Here is a 27,909-nt window from a genome sequence, read left to right on the forward strand (position 1 = left end):
AAGTGCCAGAATACTTTTCTATCTGAGCTGTAACAGTATTTTTGGCTCCTGAGTGCCAGAATGTTTCACTGTAACACTTACACTCTGTCTTAGAAAATATAAGTTCAATTAATAAATCTATATTCCTATCTATGCCACTGGCATGTAACTAGGTTTACTTCTGTTGCCTCATAGTAAGAAATCCTACTGAATACAGATGCTATAAGTGCATCACTTACTTGACCTGGTGCCACCTATCCTTAATCCCAGCACTCCAGAGGCAGAAGCAGGCAGATTTCCTATTACCGTATGTGGTTTTCCAGAGGGGAAGGATTGTGGAAGAATTAGCTTTTATCTTTGGGTCCAGTACTGTATCCCAGGCTGTTATGGAACAGAACACACAGACCTTGAATTTCTGTACTGCCTCTGCCTTCCCAATGCTGGGATGGCAAGTGTCAGCCACCGTGCACATTGTTAACTGGTGCTGGGGATGGGAACCAGGACAGACTAAACAAGGACTCTAATAGGGCCTCCATCCACAGGCCAGCTCTGCATTTCTCAGTGTTCTGCATCTTCACTGTGAGTCGAGGTGGCATTATTCTTTCCCCCATGTGTGGATGTCCTTGAGTTGCTATGCTCTAGGTGGATATTGTTCATCAGGTCTGAGAAATTCTCAATTTTCGCCAAACCCTTTTGCCTAATTTTCTCTTTTGGAACTGAAACATAAATCTCAATTATTTCATGTTCCTCTCTAAAGGTACATGACTATAATTCTATCACCTGAGAGAAGGCAGTAAGAAACAGGAAGGTCAAGAAGATGCTGCATAGTATTTAGGCCAGCCTGGGCTACATAAGACCAGGTCTCAAAAAAAAAAAAAAAAAAAAAAAAAAAAAAAAAAAAAAAAAAAAAAAAAAAAAAAAAAAAAACAAAAGACAAGTCAAGGCTAGAGATAGAACTCATTCGGTAGGCTGTGTGCCAACGCATGCATGAATCCCTGATTTTGAGCCCAGCAGCTCTTCTCTTTTCCTGCCAGGCTGGAGCACATAAGAACTTCTAAAACCAGGCATGGTGGCACACATCTTTAATCCCAACACTCAGGAAACAGAGGCCGGTGGATCTTTGTGAATTCAAAGCCAGCCTGATCTACATAGTACCAGAATAGCCAGTGTTACATAGTGAAACCCTATCTCAAAAAAAAAAACAAAACAAAACAAAAAAGTACATAGTTTAAGGCTAGCGTTGGCTCAAAAAATATCAATCAGACCTTGAAGTTTATTATTTGGTTGGGTTTTTTTTTTTTTTTCAAGACAGGGTTTCTCTATATCATTTTAGAGCCTGTCCTAGGAACTTGCTCTGTAGACCAGGCTGGCCTTGAACTCACAGAGATCTGCCTGTCTCTGTCTTCTGAGTGCTGGGTTTGAGGATGTATGCCGCCACCACCACCAGCTTCTTATGTATACTGATATTTAGCCTATATGTTATGTCTGCACAATCATGCAATTCCTAAAGAGGCTAGAAGGGGGCATCAGATCTCCTGGGACCAGACTAACAGGTGTGAGCTTTCATGACGGTGCTGGGGATTAAATCAGGGTCCTCTAGAAGAGCAAGCAGTGCTGAGCTATCATCTCCCCAGCAAACCCCCCCCCCCACCTTATTGACTGTGAGTCCCAGTTTGTGGTGCTCATATACTTATGGGTATGGGGTCATCCAATGGAATGTGATCAACCTACCAGGGGCCACACCTTAAATAAAACTGACTCTTCCCCACAGAAGTCATCAACTGTCAAAGCTAGGGATGGGGTCTTGTGAGGCAGCTTCTGTAGCAGCCACAGCTGCTGGGCTGACAAATACAGCAATCCTCTCATGTCCAAAAGGTGTGCCAGTCCTCCCTGACCTCTGGCTCTTCCAGTCTGAAATGGTTCCTGAGCCTTTGGGTGGTAGTGTACAGATGCCAATTTGTGGCTCATCACCTTTTTTAGAAACTATATACCTTTTTTCAGACTTTTATCATTGTCTGCATGTGCATCTGTACACCATGTACGTACCTGGTACCTGTGGAAGCCAGAGGGTACCGGATCCCCGTGGAACTAGAGTTACAGTTGTGAGCCAACATGTGGGTGTTGGGAATCAAATCCATGTCTCCTGAAAGCATAGCAAATGCTCTTAACTGCTGAGCCATCTCTCCAGCACCTCTTTAACTTTTGTTTTCAAGACAGGGTTTCTTCATGGTGCCCTGGCTGTTCCGGAACTCGCTCTGTAGACCAGGCTAGCCTTGAACTCACAGAGATCTGCCTGCCTCTGCCTCCTCTTTAACTTTGTTGTTGTTGTTGTTTTTCAAGACAGGGTTTCTTTGTGTAGCTTTGGAGCCTATCCTGGTACTGGCTCTGGAGACCAGGCTGCCTCTGCCTCTGGAGTGCTAGGATTAAAGGCATGTGTCACCAACGCCCAGCCCTCTTTTTTTTTTTTTTTTTTTTTTGGTTTTTTCAAGACAGGGTTTCTCTGTGGCTTTGGAGCCTGTCCTGGAACTAGCTCTTGTAGACCAGGCTGGTCTCGAACTCACAGAGATCCACCTGCCTCTGCCTCCCGAGTGCTGGGATTAAAGGCGTGCGCCACCAACACCCGGCTTGCATCTAAGTTCTTAAGTAATACTGACTTACCCACATGGTGGCTTGGAATTTTCTGTAACTCCAGTTCCAGGGGACCTGACTCCCTCATCCTGAGATGAGATACAGATACATATGTAGGCAAAACACATGTACACACAAAATTAAGAAAAATGTGGTATACTCGGGAGGCAGAGGCAGGCAGATCTCTGTCAGCTCAAGGCCAGCCTGGCCTACAGAGTGTTTCAAGACAGCCAGAGCTGTTACACAGAGAAACCCTGTCTCAAAAAACCTAAAGTAAAACACAAAACAAAAAAGAATGTGGGATATGAGGCTGGAGAGACGGCTCAGCAGTATGAGTGCTGTGGTTCTTGCAGAGGACCCGAGTTAGATTCCCAGCACCCATGTGGTGTTTCACAACTGTCTATAACTCCATTTCCAGTGTTATCTGATCTCACATTCTGGCTGCCACAGGTACCAGGCATACACAGGGTGCACAGAGATACATGCAGGCAAGAGACCCACACGCACAAAATCTGTGACTTATTGCCCCTGCCTCGGCTCTCTCATTTGCAAAAGTCAAATCCTGCTTAACTGAGGTTGGGAGTTCTAGTGCGAGCTAGTACTTGTTTAGAGTGCTTAAAACTGTATTTTCCTAGAAGTGCTCTTATATACCAACATTTTGTGGGGTTATATAAGCCTTTCAAGAAATGGAAACAGATTGAAACATTCTAGCAGAAAGGTGAACAACCAAAATAGCTTTTAGGACCAGACTCACTCGACCCTACCCTCACCCTCTACCCTCACCCTCGCCCGCCTGAGTAAACAATAAAAAGCTGAGAGTCCCTCTGGAAGCAAGGGAAGCTGAGCTGCAAAGACTCTGAGACCAGTCCAGCTGCCTGGAAGAGGTTTAGACCAACTGAGGCACCTGGAAAGGATACTGTCCAACCTGTTGAGCTGCCTGCAGGCTGTGCATTGTGCTCCAGGTTCCCAGCTTTTTGTGAGCTGTCGCCCATGCTGGGGTGAGCTTTGGTAATGCAGCTGTCTGAACCTTTTTCATTCCTGTAAGTGACCCCTCACCCATAAAATTTGGTTCACCATCCCAGCACTTGGGAGGGAGAGGCAAGCAGATGTTTGGGAGTTCAAGGCCAGCCTAGTGAGTTCCAGGACAGCCAGGGCTATACAGAAAAACCATGTCTCAAAAGATTCATTAAAAAAATGAAAAATAAAAAAGTTGTTTCATCGAGTTGGATTTTGATGATACCCATAGTTTAGTGTATGGCATCTCCTCGGGTAAGGTTTTGTCACTTAACAGGGGCATGCACATGTGTGTGCATACACGTGAGTGCGTGAGCATGTGGAGGCCAGAGGTCAAAACCAGGTGTCGTCCTTTGTCGCTCTCACCTTATTTTTTTTTATTTATTTATTTTTTTGATAGTCTCATAGAACCTGAAGCTCAACAGACTGGCCAGTGACCTCCCAGGACCCACCCATCTCCACATTCCCAACACTTACAAATACTTCTGTGCTTGGTTTTTACATGGGTGCTGGGGAACCAAATTCAGGTTTTCATGATTGCAAAGCAGGCACTGTCCCATTATTATTATTGAGACAAGGATTTGCCTGAGCCTGCCTCTGTCCCACCCAACGGGATCTCCGTGACTCCTGGATGTGATCGTCTACGCAGTTATTTTGTCTCCTCCACTCTGTCCACTCCACATGCATTCACTGCAGGGGACTCTGTGACCTCCGAGCCACTCACCACTATGGAACTTCAGAGCATGACTTATAAACCCGTTCCATGCACCCCTCTCTACTCCCACTGCTTCCTCGACTGGTATAGCCCCCCCCCACCTCCCACTAAGTCAAAGTCCCCCTCAGCTTTAAGACAATCGTCAGATATCACCCCTCCCGGGAGCGTCCTGCTTCAGTGTTGCTGTGGCTAATCCACAGTTGCAAGCCAACTATCAGCATGCTGTGCTCATACAACTAAGTCACTCCAGTGTTTCAGTAACTCAAACTCTGTATTGCTGTGGAATAATCCTTCTATACATTGTGAAGATGTGTTGCTTTCATTGTTAATAAAAGGCTGATTGGCCGATGGCTAGGATTTGGGGGGCAGAGAGAATGCTGGGGAGAAGGGTGAAGTCACAGAATACACCATGAGATGCAGAGCAAACAAAATAGGAAGTATGCACATGAGCCTTGGGTCAGCACATAGAATAGAAATGGGGGAGGTTTTAAGAGCTAGCTAAAAAACTAAGCCTAGCTAAAGAGATGGCTCAGAGGTTAAGAACACTGGCTGTTCTTCCAGAGGACCCAGGTTCAATTCCCAGCACCCACATGGTAACTGGGTGCCTGTAGCTCCAGGCCCAGAAAATCTGTACCTTCTTCTGACCTCTGCAGGCTCTTCATGCATGTGATGCACAGACACCCTTGCAGGCTAAGCACCCAAACACATACAAATCAAGACTGAAAAGAAATTGGTTTTAGCTGGGCGTTGGTGGCCCCACGCCTTTAATCCCAGCACTTGGGAGGCAGAGGCAGGCGGATCTCTGTGATTTTGAGACCAGCCTGGTCTACAAGAGCTTGTTCCAGGACAGGCTTCAAAGCTACACAGGTAAACCCTGTCTCAAAAAACCAAAACCAAAAACAACAACAAAAAAGCCTAAACTATCAGCCAAGCATTTATAATTAATAATAAGTCTACCAGTGATTATTTGGGGAGAAGCTGGTGGGACAGAGCTGGCCAGTGGTCTAGGCAGAAAACTCTTGTCTACACTATATTTTTGAAAAAAAATTTTTCTTGGTTTTTCGAGACAAGGTTTCTCTGTGTAGCTTTGGAGCCTATTCTGGCACTCGCTGGGATTAAAGCCATGTGCCACTCTGTAGCCCTGACTGGCTTCAAATTCCTTATGCAGACCAGACTGATCTCTAACTCAAAGATCTGCCTGCATCTGTATCCAAGTACTAATAGTAAAGGGGTAACCACCACCCCAGCTGCCACTCATGCCAGGCAAACACTCCACTAAACTAATCCCCAGCCACTTTAAATTACCCTCACACACAGGGGAGGCTGTTTAATGGGTTCAGGACAAAATACAAAACTTTCTCAGGACTGGCCAGGACTGCTGGTGGCAATGTTTCCAGGACCCTCAGATGGAAGAGGGGCCTTAGCCTGGGACACATGGGGTTGTATACACCCTGGGATTCAAGGGGGTAACTCCTTCCAGACTAGGACTATATCTCTATAGTCCTATAGATGAAATCCAGGGGCTGGAGGGTATATCCCTGGGGCATGAGAGGGGACTATACAAGCAAGTAGGTGTACTCCTGGAGCCTGGGAGTGAATCCCAGCCAAGAGACGGTGAACTCATGGGTTTGATGGGTGGACCTGGAACCAGCTGCAGCATTTGGGGAGGCCAAGGGGGGGCAAAGGAAAATGCAGAAGGGGCAGGAAAGGGCCACTGAACAGGGTGGGGATGGGGGCTTAGAGGCAATGCTAGCAGAAGTTCATGAGCAACAGTGGGAACTGCTTGACACGGGTTGGGTAGGGGGTGTCTCCGCCTTAACATGAGACTGGAGGAAGAACCGCTCAGTCTTGAAGGTTGCAGCGAGTTTAGGACTCGTTCTGGGCCCTGTCAATCCACCATCCAAGCTGTGGTTCTCATAAGGTCTGCCTTCATGGTCCTTGGTCCTCTGCTTCTAGGCGAACATGAAGCAGTTGTGTGTATTTCCCATGGTCTCAGGGTAGCTGACCTGAAACAGCAAGCTGGGCTGGTCATTTCAGTGGCCCTCTGCTTGATCACTTTGTAGCCCTGCTGGTCAATCTTTATAAACTTCACCTTCACCCCGACCTAGGGTACAAGCCTCCTTGGCAACTCCCAGTGCGAAGTTGGTCTGATGATTCTTTCCTTGGGTGTGAGTCAGGTAGCTGTCCCCATTATGCAGTATCAAGCAGAGCTTACATTCACAGGATGCCAGGTGTTTGTGCATAAAATACAGGACCTTGTTGATGCTGATGATTTCTAGGGCCAATTCCTTTGGGTACTCAGATTGATGCTGAAGAATATAGTGAAGACCTGGAAGTGTTACCGGATAAGGTGAAACTTGCTGAGGCAGGTTTGCCAATAGTTTGAGGATAGACGGGACTCCAAGAGGAATTCCAGGCCAACCTGAGCTACAGCACCTTGTTTCAAATACCATTATTTTAGCTGATTATTCCTGTTGTCCACATGTCATCAAAACACACAGTACAAATATCTGAAAGAGCCATCAGCATTTGCACTTAATGAGCTACCTTTGGTAAAGTCAGAACAAGGAAACAACTGTAGCTGAGAGCATTGACATTATCTTGTGTGTACAGGTCTGAGGACAGCTTGTAGCAGTTGCTTGTCCTTCTACCATGTGGATTCTGGGAATCAAATTCAGGTCATCATGCCTGGTGGCAAGTGCCTTTACTAGCTGAGCCATCTCACTGACCCACACCTGAAGACTTTTTCCCACCTCTGCAGAACTTGGGACCACCAAGGAAAACTTAGTGCAGGAGCTTAGTAGCAAAGATCTGTTCACACACAGCTGTATTTCAACAGGGCAAGGAAAGACAGTGAAGACCTTGCCAACATCTGAGATGAACAAGTCCATCTTCCCAGATGTCTACAAAGGGAGCTCTTAACCTAGGACTCTCGTTCTGCTAAAGCAAACGCTCACAATCAACAGAATTGGGACATTGTTGTTGAGATGAAAGTCTCACTCACTATGCAGACCAGGCTGCCTCACATTCCATGTCCCCAACATTTGCAGCAATCCTCTTGCATCACCCTCTCCAGGGGCATGACTCCAGGCATTAGTCACTACTTCTGGTTACTGGGACCTCTTTACTAAAAGATGCAGGCAAAGTGGTCATCTCCCTGTGTTTATCAAGAAAGCAAATCCCCAAACTATCATTGGACAAGGAGGCCCTGGAGATGGCAGATTATTGTGGAATCCCAAACAGAAGACCTTGTCTGGATTTTAAAAAGTCCATCAAAGCAGTCTGCTTTCTGGACACGGTAGGGACTGTGTGATCTCTTCTGAATGTACATTCCTGAGCTGCCCAGACTACACTAGCCAGCCTCTAGAAGAAAAGACAGTCCATTTATCAGCATCCTAAATTCTACTCCAGGAGCAAGTTAAGAGCAGCAGAGACCGAGTGCACCCTTTGTGTCCCTGCCCCCGTCACCACCTGAGGACGAAGTGGTCCTGATGTTTTCTCCACATGCAGGGCCATCCACAAAAACCTTCCCTGACAGTTCAAAAAAGCACTGGTGACTCCACTGACACATTCCCTTCTTGCTGATATGAGGTTCCTGTACTTGTGGGCCACTCCCCATACCTCCCTACACGCATATACAAAGATTCCTTTGGGAACAAACACACCTACAAACAAGAGTCCTTTATGCTAGGAAAGTATTACCCTCTAAAATGGGGCTGTATTTACAAATTTTATTTTTTTAATCTCAAAAATACATATAAATGAAAACCTGCTCTCCAAATGCAGAGGCCTTTGCCTATCATGTGGTATTATTTCTATCACAAAACACTGTCATATGAAAATCAGCACATGGCTCTGAAACACACCATTTTACAAGCACACACACCATAAGAAATGAATTTCTTTCTACTTACACAGACCCCAGGTGGGAAATTCAGAAGCTGGGCTGCCCCTTGCTTTCCATCCTTGGGAAGTAAATACAAACCCATGGTCAAAGCTGAAACAGAAATGTGGAAGCTACACAACCTCCTTTAGCCACATACACACGACCTTAGGGCCACAGCAGGGCCCCCCACTACAAAGTCCACGTCAGTGTGTTTCTCAAAGGGAGAAGAGAGAGGTAATGTCTGAATAAAAATGTGAAGCTGAAGAAAAAGACCAGGTGATCCAAACTGTTGGGTCTGTGCTTCGTGGGGAAATCAGGAATCCTCAGAGGATGCAGCTCCACACCCAGGACATGGCACGTCACCAGCGCCCGTGGGTAGGAGCCATGACCTCCCGACACAGTTACATCTGCACAGGCATCGCAGAGTGTCTGTCTGTCTAGCTTAGACAGTCAATAATGAGGTTATGTGGTAAATTGTCACCCCCAAAAAAACGAAGTGCAAAATGAACTTCTATGACTCAAGAGCTGACCCAGGCCAAAGCTTTGGTATAAGCTGGAGGCTGTTTTGGTGACAACCAAAGCTTACTGAGATTCTCTGCTCTAGGGTTTGTCACCAAAACAAAACTCCTGGTCCACAAAGCTCAACGACTATATAAATAAGAAACTGTACAAAGAGAACAAGCCACAATCCCCTTTCCAAGGGCTTAAGTTTCCTGTGCAGCAGTTCTGAAGGCACCCACTACAGCCACACACTTTGACCAAAACTCAACATGCTGTAATTGGTGAGATTGTTCTGAAAACAAGCGCCCACAGGCAGGCGGCTGCTGTGCCAAGTTCAACAAAACACGAAGTGAGAGTTCTCATACTGCAACACAAGCTGGGCAGCAACAGAGAAAAGACTTAAGGCAAGAAGAGGCGCTGGAGTCAACCCCATGGCCTCCAGGAGGAACGGATTCTCATGGGGGAGGGGGTGGGTGCTTCTCAGTTGCTAGCTGTCAGACACCATTTCCTCCTCCTCGTCATCTTCGTCTTCCTTTCTATCTAGTTCAGATGTGTCTGAAGACTCATGGAGCAAGACATATTCTCTGCTACTGAACCCAAATTTAAGGACGTCTTTTTCCTTCAGTTCATAGTACCTCTGTGGTTCAATACGCTTGTTGTTTAGGAAGGTCCCGTTGCCTGAGCCCAGATCAATGATGTAGGGTTTCACCCTCCGACCAACTGTGCCGTCAGCACGAGTGTACTCCACAAGCCTAGAAGAGACCAGTGAGAGAAGCATGTGAGCAAGTCCTACCAGGGACCATCTACTCTGCAGCTCTCTGCTACAGATCTAGATGTCACTGACCTGACTCGAACATGGTTCAAACAAAACCTCTGGAAGGTCACAGGGGAAGCACTGCCCTGGACAGGGAAATTGGGAGCAGTTTAAATATATCTAAGAGAAAAAGTAGAGCTGGCTGTGGGTGGTGGGTGGGGATGGAGGGCCATGAGATATCCCAATGTAGAACTCAAGGCTTCTTGCTATGGCTACAAATATACTTCCTCCAATGCTGTACAGCTATTTTAGCACCAGCCCAAATGGGGAAAAACATTAGAATGAGATGAGACTTTCGTGTCAAGGGCGGGATATGAGACAGAGCTCTGCTCTGAAGATCATTACTGCTACCAGCAACTGTGCTGAGCTGCAGTTTTCCCAGATGTCAAATGAGGATGTTAACACTGGTCCTGTTTTCCCACGGGACTGTGGAGGATCAGATAGTAACGGTAATATGATCTAAGCAGCAGATTCAGCCAGCATATACCTGGCATTCTGACTCTGGCTTATACTTGCTTGGCCTTCTGACACCTGAGATTATAGGCCTGCACCACCGCAATGATAGCGGCTAATCTGGGTTTCTGATATCAAGTTCAAGATTCTCACACAAATGTTAAGAGATTACTCAAGGACTGCTAGACTCTTTCAGCCCAGCTTATTAGATACAAGGTGTAATGGCCTCTTCTGCATCTCCACAAACAGCATAGGGGTCCTCAATGAGACACTCACCCCAGCTCCCTTTCCAGTCCTCCTCCTGGTCTACCTACCGATACTGGAAGACTGCGTGCTGCTTTGAGCAGGAGGGATGGTCGATGGGAATGTCGGCGATGCGGCGATGTCGGCCCAGAAGGTAAGCACTCTGCCGATGGATGTACATGACGGGAAGTACCTCATCATTTTTAAAGGGGTACAGACGCCACCGTTTTTTTGGGATCCGGGCTTCTGGGGGCTCACTGTACTTAATAACCACACCCCGGAAGGTATTGGTGTCCTCAAGAAGTGCCCCAGAAAGTTCAAAGCTTGGTTTTTCTTTAACAGGCACCTCTCTGCTTCTGTTACCAGCAGGGCGAGGGATCACCTCCTGAGCTTCACCGCCAGCACCTTCATTCTGCTGACGATGCTCCCGGCGCCTGGCATTATGAAAGTCCCTTTCTTCTTCCTGGGCCTGCAGAATTTGGCTGTCTCGGTCCCGACCCTGACCACTGACAGGCCTCTCATCAGAGCTCCTCTTTTGGCGGGAATGGCCCCGGTGCCGGTCTCGCTCACTGTTACGAGCTCTCCTCTGCTCCTGTTCTGATGGCTCTCGGTGCTGCCGATCTTCTCGTCCTCTCCGAGGATGGTCCTCACGTTCCTGAAATTAAGATGCATTCAGTAAAGGAAAGACGGCTTCTACTCTGTGAATAAGCTGTCAGGGCTGGGGAGATGGCTCAGCAGTTAAGAGCACTGACTGCTGTTCCAGGACCCAGGTTCAGTTCCTAGCACCCACATAACTGTTCACAATCTGTGACTATCATTCCAAGGGGATCCAATGCTCTCTTGTGGTAAGCATGGGCACTGCATCTATATGGTGTAGATATCCATGCAGGCAAAACACCCACACACATAAAATAATTAAATCCCCCAAAATGAACAACACATCTATAACCTGAGTGCTGATGATATTCAGAGCAAATTCCTATCTACACAAGACTATCTGTTCTATTCCCCTGGAGTGTCATCTGTGGTAGTTCTGTTCCCCTGGAGGGCCATTATGACTATACTCCATGCTGCTCCTCAAATACAGGCCTGATAGCCCAAGCCCACATCCAGAGCCCTCAAAACAAGAGGCTGATACAGAGGGAAGGAGAAATAATATTCCCATCAGTCACCTGCTAGCAAACTCACAGGGCAGCATGTGTAGAAAACAGAACAGAGTAGCCAGGTGGTGGTGGTGGTTCACTCCATTAATCCCAGCACCTGGGAGGCAAAGGCAGGTGGATCTCTGAGTTTGAGGCCAGCCTAGTCTACAGAGTGAGTTCCAAGACAGCCAGCCAAGGCTACACAAAACCTGTCCTCCCTCCAGAGAGAAAAAGAGAGGAAGGGAGGGAGGGGGAGAGAAGGAGGGGGAGGGGGGACAGAACCATTACATTTATGTAAAGGAAAAAGTCAACTTCCTCATAAGCCAAAAAGAAACTGAAATAATTTCAAAAGCTCCAGCTTCAACAATTACATACTAAAAATCAGCCTGGCATGGGGCTGGAGAGATGGCTCAAAGGTTAAGAGCACTGACTGCTCTACCAGAGGTCCTGAATTCGATTCCCAGCAACCACATAGTGGCTCACAACCATCTGTAAAAAGATCTGGTGCCCTCTTCTGGCCTGCAGGCATACATCCAGACAGGACACTGTATGCATAATAAATGAATAAATCTTTAAAAAAAAAAAATCAGCCTGGCAGAAACTACAATACACATAACACACCAGTAGATCAATGAGAGACTGATGGTGGTGGCACATGCTTTTGACCCCAGTATTCAGGGGGTAGGGACAGGCAGGCCTCTGTGAGTTTGAGGCCAGTCTGATCTACAGAGTTCCAGCATGCTATTACACAGGAAGGCTATCACACAAAGAAATGCTGTCTCAAAAAAACAAGGACAAAAACAGACCAATGAGAAATCAATCAGTAATCAGCCAGTCCACAGGCAAAGCCTCAACAGCAGTCTCCAGAAGAAGCTAACAGTTAGTGACCACCTGTCTCGCTAGGAACCAGAGGACCAATGTTAAAATAGAAATTTTCTCAGATTTGCTAAATTAAAAAGGTCAGGAATAGCTACTATCAAAGGAGAAGGGACTGGGGCTGCACTCAGGAGGAAGAGGCAGAGTTTCAGGTCAGCCAAGTGATATAGTGAGAATGAGAACCTAAATCCATGGGGGGCGGGGGGGATCGTGTTCTAGGCCTAGCCAGGGCTGGTGGCTCTTGGCTTTAATCCCAGCACTTGGGAGGCAGAGGCAGGTGAATCTCTTTTGAGTTCAAGGCCAGCCTGGTCTACAGAACAAGATCCAGGACAGTTAGAGCTACACAGAGAAAGCCTGTCTCAAAAAAACCAAAGAGTTCTAGGCCTGCCTATAATACCTACTAAGCAAGTTTCAAGCCAATCTGGACCTAACTGACAGGAGGTCAACTGTCTCAACTACAAAGATGTGGGATCATGCAATTTTTGTGTCCTGTCGCCGCCGCGCCTGCTGCGCTCCGCCCCCCCCGCCCCCCCCCCCCCCGTTTAGTAAGCAAGCCATCATGGTTCAGACATCTTGTAACTCATCAGAATTTTCTTCATTTTAAGGCTGAGTAATAATAATAGTCCATTTACTATAAATACATATGGAATGGTAATGGGACTAGAATTCAGGAAACAGGCTAGGCAAGCGCTCTACTTCTAAACTTTAGCCCCAGCCTTTTCGAGACAGGGTTTCTCTGTGTAGCTTTGGAGCCTGTCCTGGCACTCGCTCTAGAGACCAAGCTGGCCTCGAACTCACAGAGATCCGCCTGCCTCTGCCTCCCGAGTGCTGGGATTAAAGGCGTGCGCCACCAACGCCCGGCCTCCCTTTTTACTTTTTGAGACAGTGTCTCTCACTAAACTTATAAACCAGCCTTGAACTTGTGATCCCCCTGCCTCAGTGTAGGGATACATGTACACACCGCCACACTGGCTTGGAGCAAGACACTAGAAAATCTGGAAGATAACTCAGCACCCATGTGGTATCTGACAGCGATCCTTAACTCAAGTTCTAGGGAATCTGCTACCCTCTTCTGGGATCTGTGGGTATCAGACATATACACAGTGCACACACATACATGCAGGCAGGCAAAACACATACACATGGGGGGGGGGGAGATGCACCAAAAAAAAACTTTATTTTTAATCACACACATTCAAGACTGTTCTAACATTTACAGAGATGCAGACAAAGGAACTAGAACAGCTAAGACAATTTTGAAAATACTAAAGTAAAAGGGATTGGGGCACTCAGGTTTCAAGACTTATCACTTAGTGTGGTACTTGAGACAGCATGGGATTGGCGGAATGATAGACAAAAATAAAGATAAAGATAAAGGTGGAAAGGAACAGGGCTCTAGAGAACAGCTGGAGGCCTCCCACTGGCAGTGAGATGTCTGTATCCTGACTGTGATACTGCCCACGGTTGTGTGACAAGTTGCCATTGGGAGAAACAAGGAAAGGTACATCTCTCTGCACTATTTCTGGCAAAGAGTTATCAGAATTAAATCAATAACTTCCTCCAAATTTGAAGTTTCACATAAAACAACACAAACATATATCTAGTCTTTAGAAAAGCCCACAGCCAGGACAAGGAAAGACGGAGACACGCCGGTGCAGGCCACCTTTAGGTCCAGCAACAGCTCTGGATTTGAACGTGGGTCCTAGCAAAGGCTCCTGCCCACTCACTCACCTGCTTCACTTTGACGGTGGAGTAGTGGGGGCTCCGGCTTCTCTTAGTCCGAGGAGACTTGCTTCTTCTCCCTGAGGACTTGTTTTTCTTTTTGGCTGGGGACCTTATCAGAGCATGGTACACAGGATTTTACCTCAATGTCCCTGCCCCCAAATAAATTAGCTTCAAGTATCAGGCTACTAAACATAACACATTTGTGAAATCACTAATGGAGTCAGGTCCTCACTTCCCTAGCCACTTCTCCCAGGCTCACATACACAACTGCCTGCTCACTTAGATACCCTAATACTTGAACCCCAAAGCTCTTTTCCCAGTCTGTCATCCTACTGATTGGCATCACTATCCAGGGAGTCAATCTTGCCTGGTTTTTGGTTTTGTTTTGTTTTTTGTTTTTCCTAACACACTCCCTTCTCCAACAACCACATCCAATCCCTTGGCAAGTCCCAGGGACCCACCCTTTCCTCCACCCCACCTCATTCCTACAATGCTGCTCCTTCATCGCTCAATTCCAGACACACTGCCTGTTTTGCTTCAACTTTTAAAACAAGCCCAATTCCACTTCAGGTTCTTCGCATACATTTTTCTCTGTCCTGACCCAGCGCTAGTGCCGGGGTTAAAGGCGTGCGCCACCACGGCCCGGCCACGTTACTGTTTGACTATATCCTCAGCACTAATTGAATCTATTTGTTATTTTCCTTCTTTAGGGTTGGAGCACGCCCAATTTCGCCGGGGCCAAACCATCTCTCTTCTTCACCCTGTGGCCCAGTACCTCAATTGATCGTTAGCCCACACTGTGCACTCAGTAAATCGATGCCGTACGGGGGGCATCGGCGAATGAGTGCTGCGAAGAAGTCGCCAGGACCCAACGTGAAACAACACTTTGGCGGCAGGCAAGTGGAAAGACATTCCCACCGTCCCCCGTGGGAGGCGGGGGGAATCTCATTTCAACTCAACAGGTGCTCTACACCCCGAGTCGCTCGCACCGCCCGGGCCCCGCGCCATCCCGGCCGCGGCCCTCTCACCGGCTCACTCCCCGGGCTCGACTCCCACGGTGGCTAGCGCGGCCCGGCTCGGCGGCGGGCGGGGACGGGCTAGCGGCTGGGGCGTCGGGCCGCCGGTGCGCGATAGGTTCGGGGCTCAGACGCTCCTGCTTCACCACCACGGTCGCCAGTGCGTCGTCGGCCCGGTGTCGCCGCCGGCCGCTTCGCTCCCGCTCGCTCTTCCCGGCCTTCATCCTGCGGCCCGGCCGAGAGCCACTTGCACGGTCCGTTGAGCCACTCGAGCCGAAGGAAGTGACGGCCCGACCTTTGTACTTCCGCTTCCGGGCAGCGCGCTATCCCAGAAGCCCTCACGGCGGGGGGTCCCCTAGGTGGGCGTGGCCGCAGATGCTAAGGTTCCTACGCTGGGGACGCCCGGGCTTGTGACCCCGGGATCCCGGCTCCTGGGGAAGTGAGGCTGGAGGACTGGAAAGTCAAGGCCAGACCTCGGGAGGCGGAGGCAGAAGAATCGCTGTAAATTCGAGGCCAGCCTGGGCAATTTAGTGAGTCGGTCAGGTAGAGATTGCCTAGCCGAGCCCGAAGCCCTGGATTCCATCCGCAGCACCGCCAAATAGAAATTAAGTTAAAAGGGCGGAAAGCCTGGAGAATGTATCTTAACAGTAAAGTGAGCGTTTGCCTCGCGTGTGCAAAGGGCTGGGGGCAGTCCCTAAGACCTCACAAATCACCAAAAGAAAAAAATCCTTTTTTTTTTTTTTTTGCTTCTCGAGACAGGGTTTCTATATGTAACGTTGGCTGTCCTAGAATTTACTCTGTAGACCAGGCTGGTCTCGAACTCGAGATCCGCCTGCCTCTGCCTCCCAAGCCCTGGAATTAAAGGTGTTCGCCTGGCTCTTAAAAAAGACAAATCTTGCCAGGCGTTGGTGGCGCACTCGGGAGGCAGAGGCAGGCGGATCTCTGTGAGTTCGAGGCCAACCTGGTCTACAGAGCCAGTGCCAGGATAGGCTCCAAAGCTACACAGAGAAACCCTGTCTCGAAAAACCTAAATAAATAATAAATAAATAAATAAATAAATAAATAAATAAATAAATAATCTTGGGGTCTGGGCTGGAGAGATGGCTCTTCCTGGGGTCCTGAGTTCAATTTCCAGCAACCACATGGTGGCTCACAACCATCTGTGATGAGATCTGGTGCCCTCTTCTGGCCTGCAGGGATGCATGCAGACAGAACACTGTATACATAATAAATAAATAAATCTTTAAAATAAAAGAAAGAAAATTGGAAAGTTAATCCAAACCTGTTCGTGGCGGATTGTTGATAGTTACAAAACACAGACAAATACTCAACAATAGGAAATTCTTTTTTGTTTCTTGAGACAGTGTCTATGTAATCTTGGCTGTCCTGGAACTCACACAGATCCACCAGCCTCTGCCTTCTAAGTGCCAATCGTTGCTAAACAAACTAAGGAGTCAGGAGATGACTTGCGTTTTAAGGCTGAGCAAAGGTGGTTTGCCCATCTCATCACATCCCTTATTAGATCTAGCGCAAAGTCTCCAATCTTGTTTACCAAAAAGCCTGGAGCGTGTGGAGCTAGTTCAGTAGAAAAAACTTGCACGTGGCCGGCTCCGCCTCCCTACGAAGCCCCGCCCCATCCATGGGGCAAGGCGAGTAGGGGTTTCCATGGTGACCGCAAACAAGGCCCCACCTGGAGGGGCCGATACAGAGTTGCCACTCCTGCTGCCACCATGATTCCTCCCGCAGACTCTCTGCTCAAATATGACACCCCGGTGTTGGTGAGCCGGAACACAGAAAAACGGAGCCCCAAGGTATGAACGGGTCTCAGGGGATGCGAGATCCTACAAATTATCATGGGGAAGACATCCCAGCTTTGAGAATCTCTGGAAGTTCAGGAGCCAGGGATAGCTCTGGGACAACCAAGGGAATTGGGACAGGGACGATGGTGGTTGGGAGAGGAGTAAAACGAACCTAGCTGTGACCCCAAAGGGCAGATGAGAAAGAAGTCATAGGGAAATGGATAGGACTTGTGGTTAGGTCCAAGTATAGGCCAGGTAGTGACTTCCCCATCCCTAGAGAGTCACAACAAAGGTCTGACCACTCACTGGCTCTAGAAACACCAGTTCAAACACAGGGTCAGAGCCAGAGAGCCAGAGAGCCGTCTTGGTCTCTTCTGCTCATACTTATGTTGAGACCACAGATGAGGGAATAGGGAAATATGGATGTCTGTACAAGAAAGCTGGGGCAGTCTGGAGATTCTGTCTTGCCTGTCTCTTAGGCTCGGCCACTGAAAGTCAGCATCCAGCAGCCTGGGACCTCAGGTCCAGTCCCAGTGTCAACCAAGGGCAAGCTTCCCGCGACTTCCTGTGTCACAGATCCTACAAAACAGGCAGAAGAAATCTTGAATGCCATCTTGCCTCCAAGGTAAAAAAAAAAAAAAAAATGGAGAAGAAAAAAGAAAAAGCAGGGGTTAGGGGAAGCAATGTCTGGGAGAAGTCCAGGCTATTGGCCCCAGAACTTAGGTGTGTGGGCCCGGGAGGTTCACCTGTGTGTGTTCTGCCTGGGTTTTCTCTGAGGTTTCTGGATTTCATGGAGTCTGAGTGTGGCTGGATGCTCGAAGCCAGGCAGGAAACCTCTAAATCTATGCCCATACCTCCACGTTCAGAGCAGTCTCGTGACTTTAGATGTCAGCTATGCAGTCAGCTTTCAAATGTGTCCCAGCCCTGTTCCTCCTAAAATCCATTTCTTATATTCTGCTTCCTTGGTACCTCCAGCAAGATTCCCCATGGAGAGCCTGTTGTGGTGGCATGTGCTTAATCCCAGCACTCTGCTGGACACAGGAGGATTGCCTCGAAAGTCCAGGCCAGCCTGGACGACTTAGGGAGTGCCAGGCCAGCTAGTGCTACATAGCAAAGTTGTGTCTAAAACCCCCCACAGATGTCCGATAAGGCAAGACCCAGTGAATCTCACCTTTAATCCCAGAACTCAGGAGACAGAGGCAGGAGGTAAAGAGTTTGAGGACAGCCTGAGCTACATAGCCTAGCTAGAATTCTCAGAAACCTCCATCTAATGGACATTTTTATATCCAAGGCAATAAAGCTTTCTCAGAATGAAGAAAACACAGAGAACCTGTGATCTTCCCCAAGGATGGGAATCAAGAGAGAGGTGTCATCTGTTAATGGATTCTCTCCCACCAATAGAGACATTCCTCCCTCCCTTGCCATTCTGCCTGCAAGTTCATCACTGCAGGAACTGGCTGTGCCTTCAGCACAAAATTCATAGTGGGCAGCTATTGCAAACACAGCCCTTCAAGAACCTCTGTACTCCCAACGTACACAAAAGCTCCCTAGTGGCTTGCATGAGGTTTAGGACATTCTGTGTCTTCACCGTAAGCCAGTATGGGGAATTCCCACTGCATCTTCTATTCAAATCAAGCAGCAGAACCAGACAGATATGACCTGGAACATAGGGTTCTGGTCTCGTGGTCAATAGAGATTGTCCACCTGCCCAACCCTGAGGTAGGTGTCCTCTGGAGGCTGCATAGTGGATGTGGCTTGTGAAAGAGAGGGAAGCTGATTCCCGGTGGCACGGCGGCTATGCTGCCTCTCGGTCCTGCTCGGGACCCTGTTGTGAGGGCCCTTTGTTTACATTGGGTGAGTTTGTATGTGTATCACAGGGAATGGGTGGAAGACACACAGCTATGGATCCAGCAGGTGTCCAGCACACCCAGCACCAGGATGGATGTAGTGCACCTGCAGGAACAGCTGGACCTGAAGCTGCAGCAGAGACAGGCCAGGGAGACAGGGATCTGCCCTGTGCGCAGGGAACTCTACTCTCAGTGTTTTGGTGAGTAGGCTTGGTGGGGTGAGCACTATATACTGTCTGTCTCCTTCCAGCACAACACCAAGCCCTGGTTACCCCTAAACTACCCCCCCCATTTAGGAATCCAATCTCTTCTTCTTCCTGATTCCCCCATAGCTGCTGAGGACAGTCCCCTCCCCTCCCAGTCTCCACCTCAGCCAGTCATGCATGTGCCAGACATCGTCCCTCGGAGCCTTATCCCTCACAGAAGTTTGTTTGACTTTTGTGTAGATTTACATTTATTTTTCGTGGGGGTGTAGGTGTGGGTGAGCACATGCGTGCATGCGTGTTTTTATGAGGGTACACATGTGCCATAGCACATGTGTGGACATCAGAGGACAACTTGCAAGAATTCATTCACTCCTTCCACCATGTGGGGGCTGGTGATTGAGTGACTGACTCAGGTCATCAGGCTTGGTGCTAAGTGCCTTTCCCCACTGAACCATCTCACTGGCACCTTTAATAGGTATTTGGAATAAGGTAAGAACTTCCATGTGTAGTGGCGCATGCCTTAATACAAGCACTCGGAAGGAAAGAAGGAAGGAAGGAAGGAAGGAAGGAAGGAAGGAAGGAAGGAAGGAAGGAAGGAAAACTTTTTGAGTCATTGTTGTTGTTTTCTGAAGATTTCCATAATGAACTTGTGCTAATTATTTGTTTTTTGTTTTTTGTTTTTTAAAACGGGATCTCAATATCTAGCCCTAGCTGGCCGGGATTCAAGATCTGCCTGCCTCTGCCTCCTGAGTATTAGAGTTAAAGGCATGCATTCCTACTCCTGGCTTTAAATTTTATTTAATTGATTTTTTTAGCCAGGTGTTGGTGGCACATGCGTTTAATCCCAGTACTTGGGAGGCAGAGGCAGGTGGATCTCTGTGAGTTCGAGGCCAGCCTGGCCTCCAGAGTGAGTGCCAGGACTGGCTCCAAAGCAACACAGAGAAACCCTGTCTCGAAAAACAAAACAAAAAAAATTTTAATTTATTTTTCAATACCAAATGATCAGCTCTGGAAACATATACACACAGCTAACATTGTATGAAGTAATCAGGCTGTATTTATATATTTAAGAGTATTAGCAGTGGGTCTAGGAAGATAACTCAGTGGTTAAGAGCACTGGCTGCTCTTCCAGAGGACCTGGGTTCAATTCCCAGCACACATGATAGCTCACAACTGTCTATAACTCCCGTTCCAGGGGATCTGACTCCCATACAGACATACATGTAGACAAAACACTAGTGTACATAAAATAAAAATAAATAGATTATTTAAAGAAAAGGAGTAAAGGGATTGAGGAAAATGCTGTGTATTGATCTCTGGCCTCTGCACACTCACAAATGTCTTTAACTCCAGCGCCTGAGGATCTTGTGCCCTCTTGTGGCCGCAACAGGCACTGCACATATATAGTGCACATATGTTGAGCACACACACACACACACACACACACACACACACACACACACACACGTACACACACACACACAATTAGCCGGACGTTGGTGGCACACTCCTTTAATCCCAGCACTCGGGAGGCAGAAGCAGGCGGATCTCTGTGAGTTCGAGACCAGCCTGGTCTACAAGAGCTAGTTCCAGGACAGGCTCCAAAACCACAGAGAAACCCTGTCTCGAAAAACCAAAATTAATTAATTAATTAATTAATTAATTTTAAAAAAGAATATTAGCATCCTGGCAGTGGTAGTTCATGCCTTTAATGCCAGCACTCAGGAGGCAGAGGCAGGCAGATCTCTAAGTTCTGAGTTAGAGGCCATCCTAGTCTCCAGAGCAAGTTCTGGGACAGCCAGGGACAAATAGAGAACCCCTATCTTGAAAAACAAACAACAACAACCAAAAAAACACGGCTGGGCAGTGATGACACATGCCTTTAACTTCAGCACTCAGCAGAGGCAGGCCCATCTCTGTGAGTTCGAGACCAGCCTGGTCTACAAGAGCTAGTTCCAGTACAGCGTCCAAAGTCACAGGGAAACCCTGTCTCAGGAAAAAAAAGAACAACAAAAAACAAAACAAAGAAAAAAAACATACACACACACATATGTAATAAGACAAAAGAGTATGAATTTGAAAGACAGTGGGGGGAGGCATACATGGGGGAAGAAGGATGGAGGAAAGGGAAGAAGAAAAATGTTATAATATTTTCTAAACGTCAAAAATAAAGATAATTTTTGTTTTGTTTTGTTTTTGTGTTTTTGAGGCAGGGTTGCTCTGTGTATCCCTGGCTGTTCTGGAACTCAATCTGTAGACCTATTCTTGTATCTACCTACCCCTGCCTTCTAAGTGCTGGCTTTAAAGGTATACACCATCACTGCTTGACTAATAAAATACTTTTTACAAATTTATTTTTACTTAATGTTCTTTGGTGTTTTGCCTGCATGGGTGTGTAGGTGTGAGGGTGTTGGAAGCCCTGGAACTGCCATGTGGGTGTTGGGAACTGAACCCAGGTCCTCTGGAAGAGCAGTCAATGCTCTTAACTGCTGAGCCATGTCTCCAGCCCCATAAAAATAATTTTTAACATACTATTTTATTTTATTGAGTGTGTGTGCTGTATGGGTACAGGTGCCCATGGAGGACAGAAGAGGGAATTGGATACCCTGGAGCTGGAGTTACAGGCAGTTGTGAGCCACCAGACATGAGTGTCAGGAACTGAACTCTGGTCCTTTGAAAAAGCCGCAAGTGCTCTTAACCACTGAGCTAGCTCTCCAGCCCAATGTGTTAATATTTCAACCAAAATTAATACCTACCTTTATGTCTATTCATCCACACTCTGCCCACATTCCAGAAAAATACTTCAGTCGTTTGTTGTTGGGATGACACAGGATTTAAGATGTGCCCACTGAGTGCTGATGCCAACTGCTGCCCTCTGCTCCACTCATCCTGCCACTATAGTCTCTCAACTGCAAACCTCCAAACTCTCAGGCAACTCCAGATTCAGCAAAGGGGGGCCTTAGCCTGCTTAGTATGAGTATGGTTTGCCCTACAATTTGGGTACTTACAGGGGGAGAGAAGAAAGTTCTAGACTCTGCTGTGTTTAATACCATTGATTTTTGTGTGTTTGTTTATTTGTTTGTTTGTTTATGGAGTCAGGGTATCTCTGTGTAGCCCTGGCTGTCCTGGAACTTACTCTGTAGATCAGGCTGGCCTTGAACTCAGAGATCCACCTGGGGTTAATGGTTTACTCTACTGCTGCCCGGCTGAACAGGAATGCTTTTAAACACTACCATTTGGGAAGGTCAATTCTTCTTATACCCATTTGTGTCTGAAGGTGGAAGTGAGGGAACCAACTACCACAAACAAACAAACCTGAGCTCTAGTCTCTCTCTGTCCACCTCAAGCTTGTTAATTGCATGTTCTTTCCACGTTTCAGGTTCAGGTTCAAAGGGGTTCTTTGGGTCATGGAATGCACCCCTCACAGTGCCTCCCCCCCCCCCGAGACAGGGTTTCTCTGTGTAGCTTTGGAGCCTATCCTGACACTCGCTCTGGAGACCAGGCTGGCCTTGAACTCACAGAGATCCTCCTGCCTCTGCCTCCCAAGTGCTGGGATTAAAGGAGTGCACCACCAATGCCCGGCAAAAAGCGAAGTTGTCAGGAGTGGGATTCAAACCCACGCCTCCAGGGGAGACTGCGACCTGAACACAGCGCCTTAGACCACTCAGCCATCCTGACGTCGGGGTCTGCCTTCTTTTTTTATTTTTATTTATTTTTGAATCAGGGTTTCTCTGTATTGCTTTGGAGGTTGTCCTAGAATTCGCTCTGTAGACCAGGCTGGCCTCCAACTCACAGAGATCTGCCTGCCTCTGCCTCCCGAGTGCTGGGATTAAAGGCGTTCACCACCAACGTCCAGCTTACTTATTTAAGATTTATTTTATTGTGTATTCAGTATTCTGCCCGCATGTATACCTGTATGCCAGAAGAGGGCGCCAGATCTCGTTGCAGATGGTTCTGAGCCACCATGTGGTTGCTGGGAATTGAACTCAGGATCTCTGGAAGAGCAGCCAGTGCTCTTAACCCTTGAGTCATCTCTCCAGCCACCTCATAATGCCTTCTTATAGACCATACTTTTGGGTTTTGTGTGCTATTTCATCTGTATGTGTGAATGTGTGCGCACATGTAGAGACCAGAAGTCAATGTCAAATGTCTTATATCATTCTCCACTTCTTTTTGAAGATCTTTTGAAAAACTTTATAGGTGGGGTGTTTTGCCTGCATGTATGTCTGTGCAGTGCCCAAGGAGGCCAGAAGAGAGCATTGGATACCTTGGAACTGGACTTAGAGATGGTCATTAGCTGCCAAATATGTATTTTCTGGAAAAGCAGTCAATATTAACTGCTTGGTCATCCTTCCAGCCCATCTACCTTATTTTTTTGAGACACCTGGAGCTCTTTGGTTTAGCGAGACTAACTGGCCAGCAGGCTCCAGGGGATTTTCTGTTGCCATTCTCCAGGGCTAGAGTTATATGTGTACCACTCTGCCTGGCTTTTTACATGGGTGCTGGGAATCTTTTTTTTTTTTTTTAAAGATTTTATTTATTATGTATACAACATTCTGCTTCCATGTATATCTGCACACCAGGAGAGGGCACCAGACCTCATAACGGATGGTTGTGAGCCACCATGTGGTTGCTGGGAATTGAACTCAGGTCCTCTGGAAGAGCAGTCAGTGCTCTTAACCTCTGAGCCATCTCTCCAGCCCTGGGTGTTAGGAATCTTAATTTGGCCAGCTGTCATTTCCCCAGATCCGTGCCTCTGAGAACACATCCTACGTCCTTCTCAAGAGGAAGGGTGGCTTGCCATAGACAAAGTGCATGTCCCCTCACCATTGTCTTTTATCTCCCCGTGTGCGCACTGGCAGATGAGCTGATCCGGGAGGTCACCATCAACTGTGCAGAGAGGGGGCTGCTGCTGCTACGAGTCCGGGATGAGATCCGAATGACTATCGCCGCCTACCAGACTCTGTATGAGAGCAGTGTGGCATTTGGCATGCGGAAGGCCCTGCAGGCGGAACAGGGGAAGTCAGACATGGAGAGGAAAGTGAGTGGGCTTCGCCATGTCCCCATGGCTCCTGGACTCTTCTGTTAATCTTGGGGCATGCAGTTGTCACTGCGGCCCTGAATTCTGGTCCTGAGGGTGTCCTCCACACTCATAGTGTAAGGCCTCGGTGAGGAGAGAGTCTTGTCTGAGGACACTCCGTGTGCATCACTGACTTCCCACGGGGTGGCGGTACATACCCTGGCATTGTCTTAGCTGGGCGGCGGTGTCCTAAGGCTCCCTACCCAGGCTTTCACAACACTCATCCTCTGGGGGATGTCCCAGGATGATGGCCGTTCTGTCTGCAGATTGCAGACTTGGAGACAGAAAAGAGAGATTTGGAGAGGCAAGTGAATGAACAGAAGGCGAAATGCGAGGCCACAGAGAAACGGGAGAGCGAGAGGCGACAGGTGGAAGAGAAGAAACACAACGAAGAGATCCAGTTCCTGAAACGGACCAATCAGCAGCTGAAGGTACAAGAGCCTGAACTCTAGGCAGGGGTTACACCCTGAACTGTTATCTCCATCCCTCCTCTTTACTTTTTGTTTGGGGGGGTTGCCTGGATTTTTGAGACAGGGTCTCACGTAGCCCAGGCTAGCCTCAAACTCACACTCTGCCTTTTTAGCCTCTGTCCTGCTGAGATTATAGGCATGCACCACCAGGCCCAGCTCTCCTTTTAATTTTCTTTTTAAAGAGTTGTTTTGTTTTGTTTTGGGTTTCAGTTCTTCAGGACAGGGTTTCTCTGCATAACAGCCCTTGCTGTAAAGAGTTTTTAAAAAGCTTTTTCTTTATGTGTATGTATGTTTTGCCTGCATGCACACACATGTACATGTGTGCCTGTTGGATCCCCTGAAACTGGGGTTATGGGCGGTCGTAAGCCACTTTGTGGGTGCTGGGAAATGAACCCAGATCCACTTTCCAGCCCTTCTTTCAGTTGGAAACAGGACCTGCATTTCCCAGGCTAGCCTTGAACTCTGTAACCCAGGGAGGCTGTGAACTTGCAGTTCTCCTGCTTCTGCCTCTCTGCCTCTCCAGTAGCTGGGATTACAGGTCTCTGCCCATGACTCTTAAATGCTGGCCCACATGTACTGACTGCCAAGGATTACAGGAGGCTGGCAGGGTGGTGTGGGGCTTCTTTCCAGGTTCTTTATCCCCTTAGCTGTGAAGGAAGTCTGTTCTTACCACTAACCAATACCCCAGCCTACTCCTCCACTGTAGAGCCATCATGCCTTCCAATGTTTCCCTCAGGGAGAAAACAGCTTCTGTCCCTTAAGGGGGTCATAGGAGTCCTCCTCCTAGACTAGGTCTCTAGGAGTGCTATCTACCTGGCTTTTTTTTTTTTTTTTTTTTTGAGACTGGGTTTCTCTGTGTAGTCCTAGAATTCACTCTGTAGACCATGCTGGCCCCGAGATCCACCTGCCTCTACCTCCCAAGTGCTGGTATTAAAGGTGTGTACCACCATCACCCGGCTCCACCCTGGCATCTTGATGCTCTGTGGCAAAAGCAGAGAAAGCTCTTGAATAAAGGCTATTTGGGAAGCCCTGCTAGGTGCATGCCAGAGGAAGCCAGCTAGAGGTTGTTCTCCTCAGCCCAACTGAGGAGGAGCTGGGAAAGAGGGCTGGATGGGAAGGAGGCCAGGCCACAGACTGCAAAGGCTGAGCCCCAGACAAACATCACCCTTATCACAGGGCAGCTTTTATAAATAATTGTTGACCACCCCTGGTTGTCGAACAGAAGCTGTAGGGCTGGTGCCCAACAGCACAGCTTAACAAGGCCTTGAAATGTTCTGGGGCTCATGAGGCTTAAGCACCACTCTTCTAAATATGGTGCCTATAAGCAGCTCTCTCTTAACCTCCCTTACTTAAAGCCATAAGGTCTGGCCCTTGAGATAAGGAAGGCTTTGTATGAGCCTTCAGCAGAGGATGAGAGATTTTTGCTGGTTGCTCAAGAGTCTATTAGAAGAAAAGCTGGAGACTTGCCCAGCCAGATGTAAATGTTGACTCAGCAGATTCCAAAGCTGGTTCCTTAGTTCCAACAGGACCAAAGCTGAATACCTTAGCATCCTTCTAACATCCAAAGGCAACCTTGAAATCCCAGGGCCAAGGATTCTTTACAATAAAGCTTTTTATTGGCTTCAAGCTTCACTACAAAGAAAGCAGTGTTTTTAGTCCCCAGTATAGACCTTCTTAAGGGTCTGTTCACTATCCGCACAGTAAATCACTGTGCTGGCTGCTAGAGGAACTGAGTAAATAACCCTCTAGCGTCTCCCTACTCACTGGTAGCAATTTCTTCTAATTGAGTGTCAAGTTGTCTCAGTGGCTGATAATTTGCCACTTCCCAGATCTCTGGTCCAACCAGAGCTCCACAGTACTAAGCCAGAGAGCCAGCCCAATGTTTAACTTAGTGGACATATGCAGGCTTAAAGTAGGAGTGATGAGAAACCACTATTTCAACAACTTTTATTCCATTTCCCTTTCTGTGCTTTCTATTATACACTGAGCTATTACTGTATGGAAACCAGGGCATTTCTGGTTTTTGCTCATGTAACAAAACCATGCCAAGCTTGGCATCCAGCTAATCTAGAAAATGTGGAGCTGAGTCAGAAGGGGGTGTGCTCAGAGTGGCAGCCTCCGGGCTCAGCTATGTGTTGTTAGGGTGCAAGATGCAAATACTAATGGGGTTTTGTTTTTTTTTTTTGTTTTTCAGGCCCAACTGGAAGGCATTATTGCACCAAAGAAGTGATAATTCCCGTATGGGTCTCAGCAGGCACTATGCCCCACCATAAGCCCATTGTAATAAAAAGCCAGTTTTCCTGAGTGAACAAGCAAGCCATCCCCTCCCCTGATCACCACTCATATAATTGTTAGAACGATTGCCCAGTGCCATGAGAAACACCTAAAGTCTGGCAGCCAGGCTCCTGGTGGGGCTGTAGAAGGTGGTGTAACCTCATGTCCACGTGCCGCTTACAGACTGGCCTGGGGATTTGTCATCTCAACAACTCAGGAAGCAAGTGTTTCCCCAAAGAAACTACTCTTGCAGCAAATTCAGTTCACAGTTCACCTTGTACCTTGGGCTTCTCTGGCCCCACCCTCCCACTCCATCACTTCTCCAGGGTTAACATTTAGCAACTCATTTCAGAGTCTGGATTTAGTCTCATTCCCACCCACCAAGTCAGCAGGACCCTGTCCACAGAATGCCTGGCTCCATGAGGAAACAACAGCAGAGACAAACCCCTGCTCACTGAGAGGTATGGAAGTTCCAGTATCTTGAGAGCTGCCTGCATCCCAGGCCCTCCCCATTATTCACCTTCTGCAGGAAGGACATCAAAGCCTGACTCCACACTCCCTAACTAGCCATTAATGAACAGCTAAGGAAGCAGCCACATCTCACCTGCAGCTCTAGTCAGATTATGGCCTAAAGACAGTTTGTAGATCCAGAAGACTTAAGTTACAGCACATTTCCATTCAGGGAAGCCCAGAGCAGGAGAGGACAGTGAGCTTGGTGACACCCATATTCAACCAAGTGTTGTTTCCTTCAGTTGGTGGATTTCCTTCTAGTTGTTGGGAATGCCTCAAGTACATAGCACCCCTGAACGGTGCCAGAAAGTGTTCACTCCTTGGCAGCTTTGACCTCCATCCCACTCAAGACTTACTGTAAGGCTTATGACCCCAAGAGCTGTTGTGAGTTGACTATAACACAACTCTGACCTTATACTAGAAGTCACATCTTTGACTGTCACCCAGTATCCTGAGGAACTAGATAGACTTCCACTAGAGAAACCTGCCTGAGCTGCCGCCTACCTAGAGCCATGCCCTGTGGTGTGCTGGCTTTGTGGCCTGCACAGGAAACTTGGCCTGTACTCTAACAAGCCCAAGTAGACAGTTGCTGGAGCACTCCTCATTCCTCCAGCCCCACCACGAAGTACTTGTGCTTTACAGCTTTTAGGCGCTGATGATCCCCAGCACTGCTTAGTAGAGTAAGAAACACACATTTGTCTGTAGTAGACACACACACAAGGGCTAGGTCC

The 27,909-nt window shown here is 47.8% G+C and overlaps 2 protein-coding genes and 1 non-coding gene across 3 annotated transcripts; 1 reads left to right on the plus strand and 2 right to left on the minus strand.

The window, feature by feature from the left end:
- Positions 1-5,648: 5,648 nt before the first annotated feature.
- Snip1 (Smad nuclear interacting protein 1) lies at positions 5,649-15,288 on the minus strand. The gene is made up of 4 exons (XM_027399238.2): positions 15,005-15,288; positions 13,983-14,085; positions 10,305-10,888; positions 5,649-9,475 (listed from the first exon to the last, which is right to left on the minus strand). Exons 1-4 carry the CDS (start codon positions 15,214-15,216, stop codon positions 9,211-9,213), a joined length of 1,164 nt encoding a protein of 387 aa, XP_027255039.1. The 5' UTR covers positions 15,217-15,288; the 3' UTR covers positions 5,649-9,210.
- An 892-nt stretch (positions 15,289-16,180) lies between these two features.
- Dnali1 (dynein axonemal light intermediate chain 1) lies at positions 16,181-27,892 on the plus strand. Its single transcript, XM_027399237.2, has 6 exons — positions 16,181-16,803; positions 17,271-17,416; positions 18,669-18,838; positions 23,707-23,885; positions 24,191-24,355; positions 26,589-27,892. The coding sequence occupies exons 1-6, from the start codon at positions 16,723-16,725 to the stop codon at positions 26,622-26,624; spliced, it is 777 nt and encodes a 258-aa protein (XP_027255038.1). The 5' UTR covers positions 16,181-16,722; the 3' UTR covers positions 26,625-27,892.
- Trnal-cag lies at positions 22,440-22,522 on the minus strand. The gene has a single exon. It is a non-coding gene; the product is annotated as a tRNA-Leu (tRNA).
- Positions 27,893-27,909: the final 17 nt, after the last annotated feature.

The sequence above is a fragment of the Cricetulus griseus genome, chromosome 2 (assembly GCF_003668045.3).
Source record: "Cricetulus griseus strain 17A/GY chromosome 2, alternate assembly CriGri-PICRH-1.0, whole genome shotgun sequence".
NCBI lineage: Eukaryota > Metazoa > Chordata > Mammalia > Rodentia > Cricetidae > Cricetulus > Cricetulus griseus.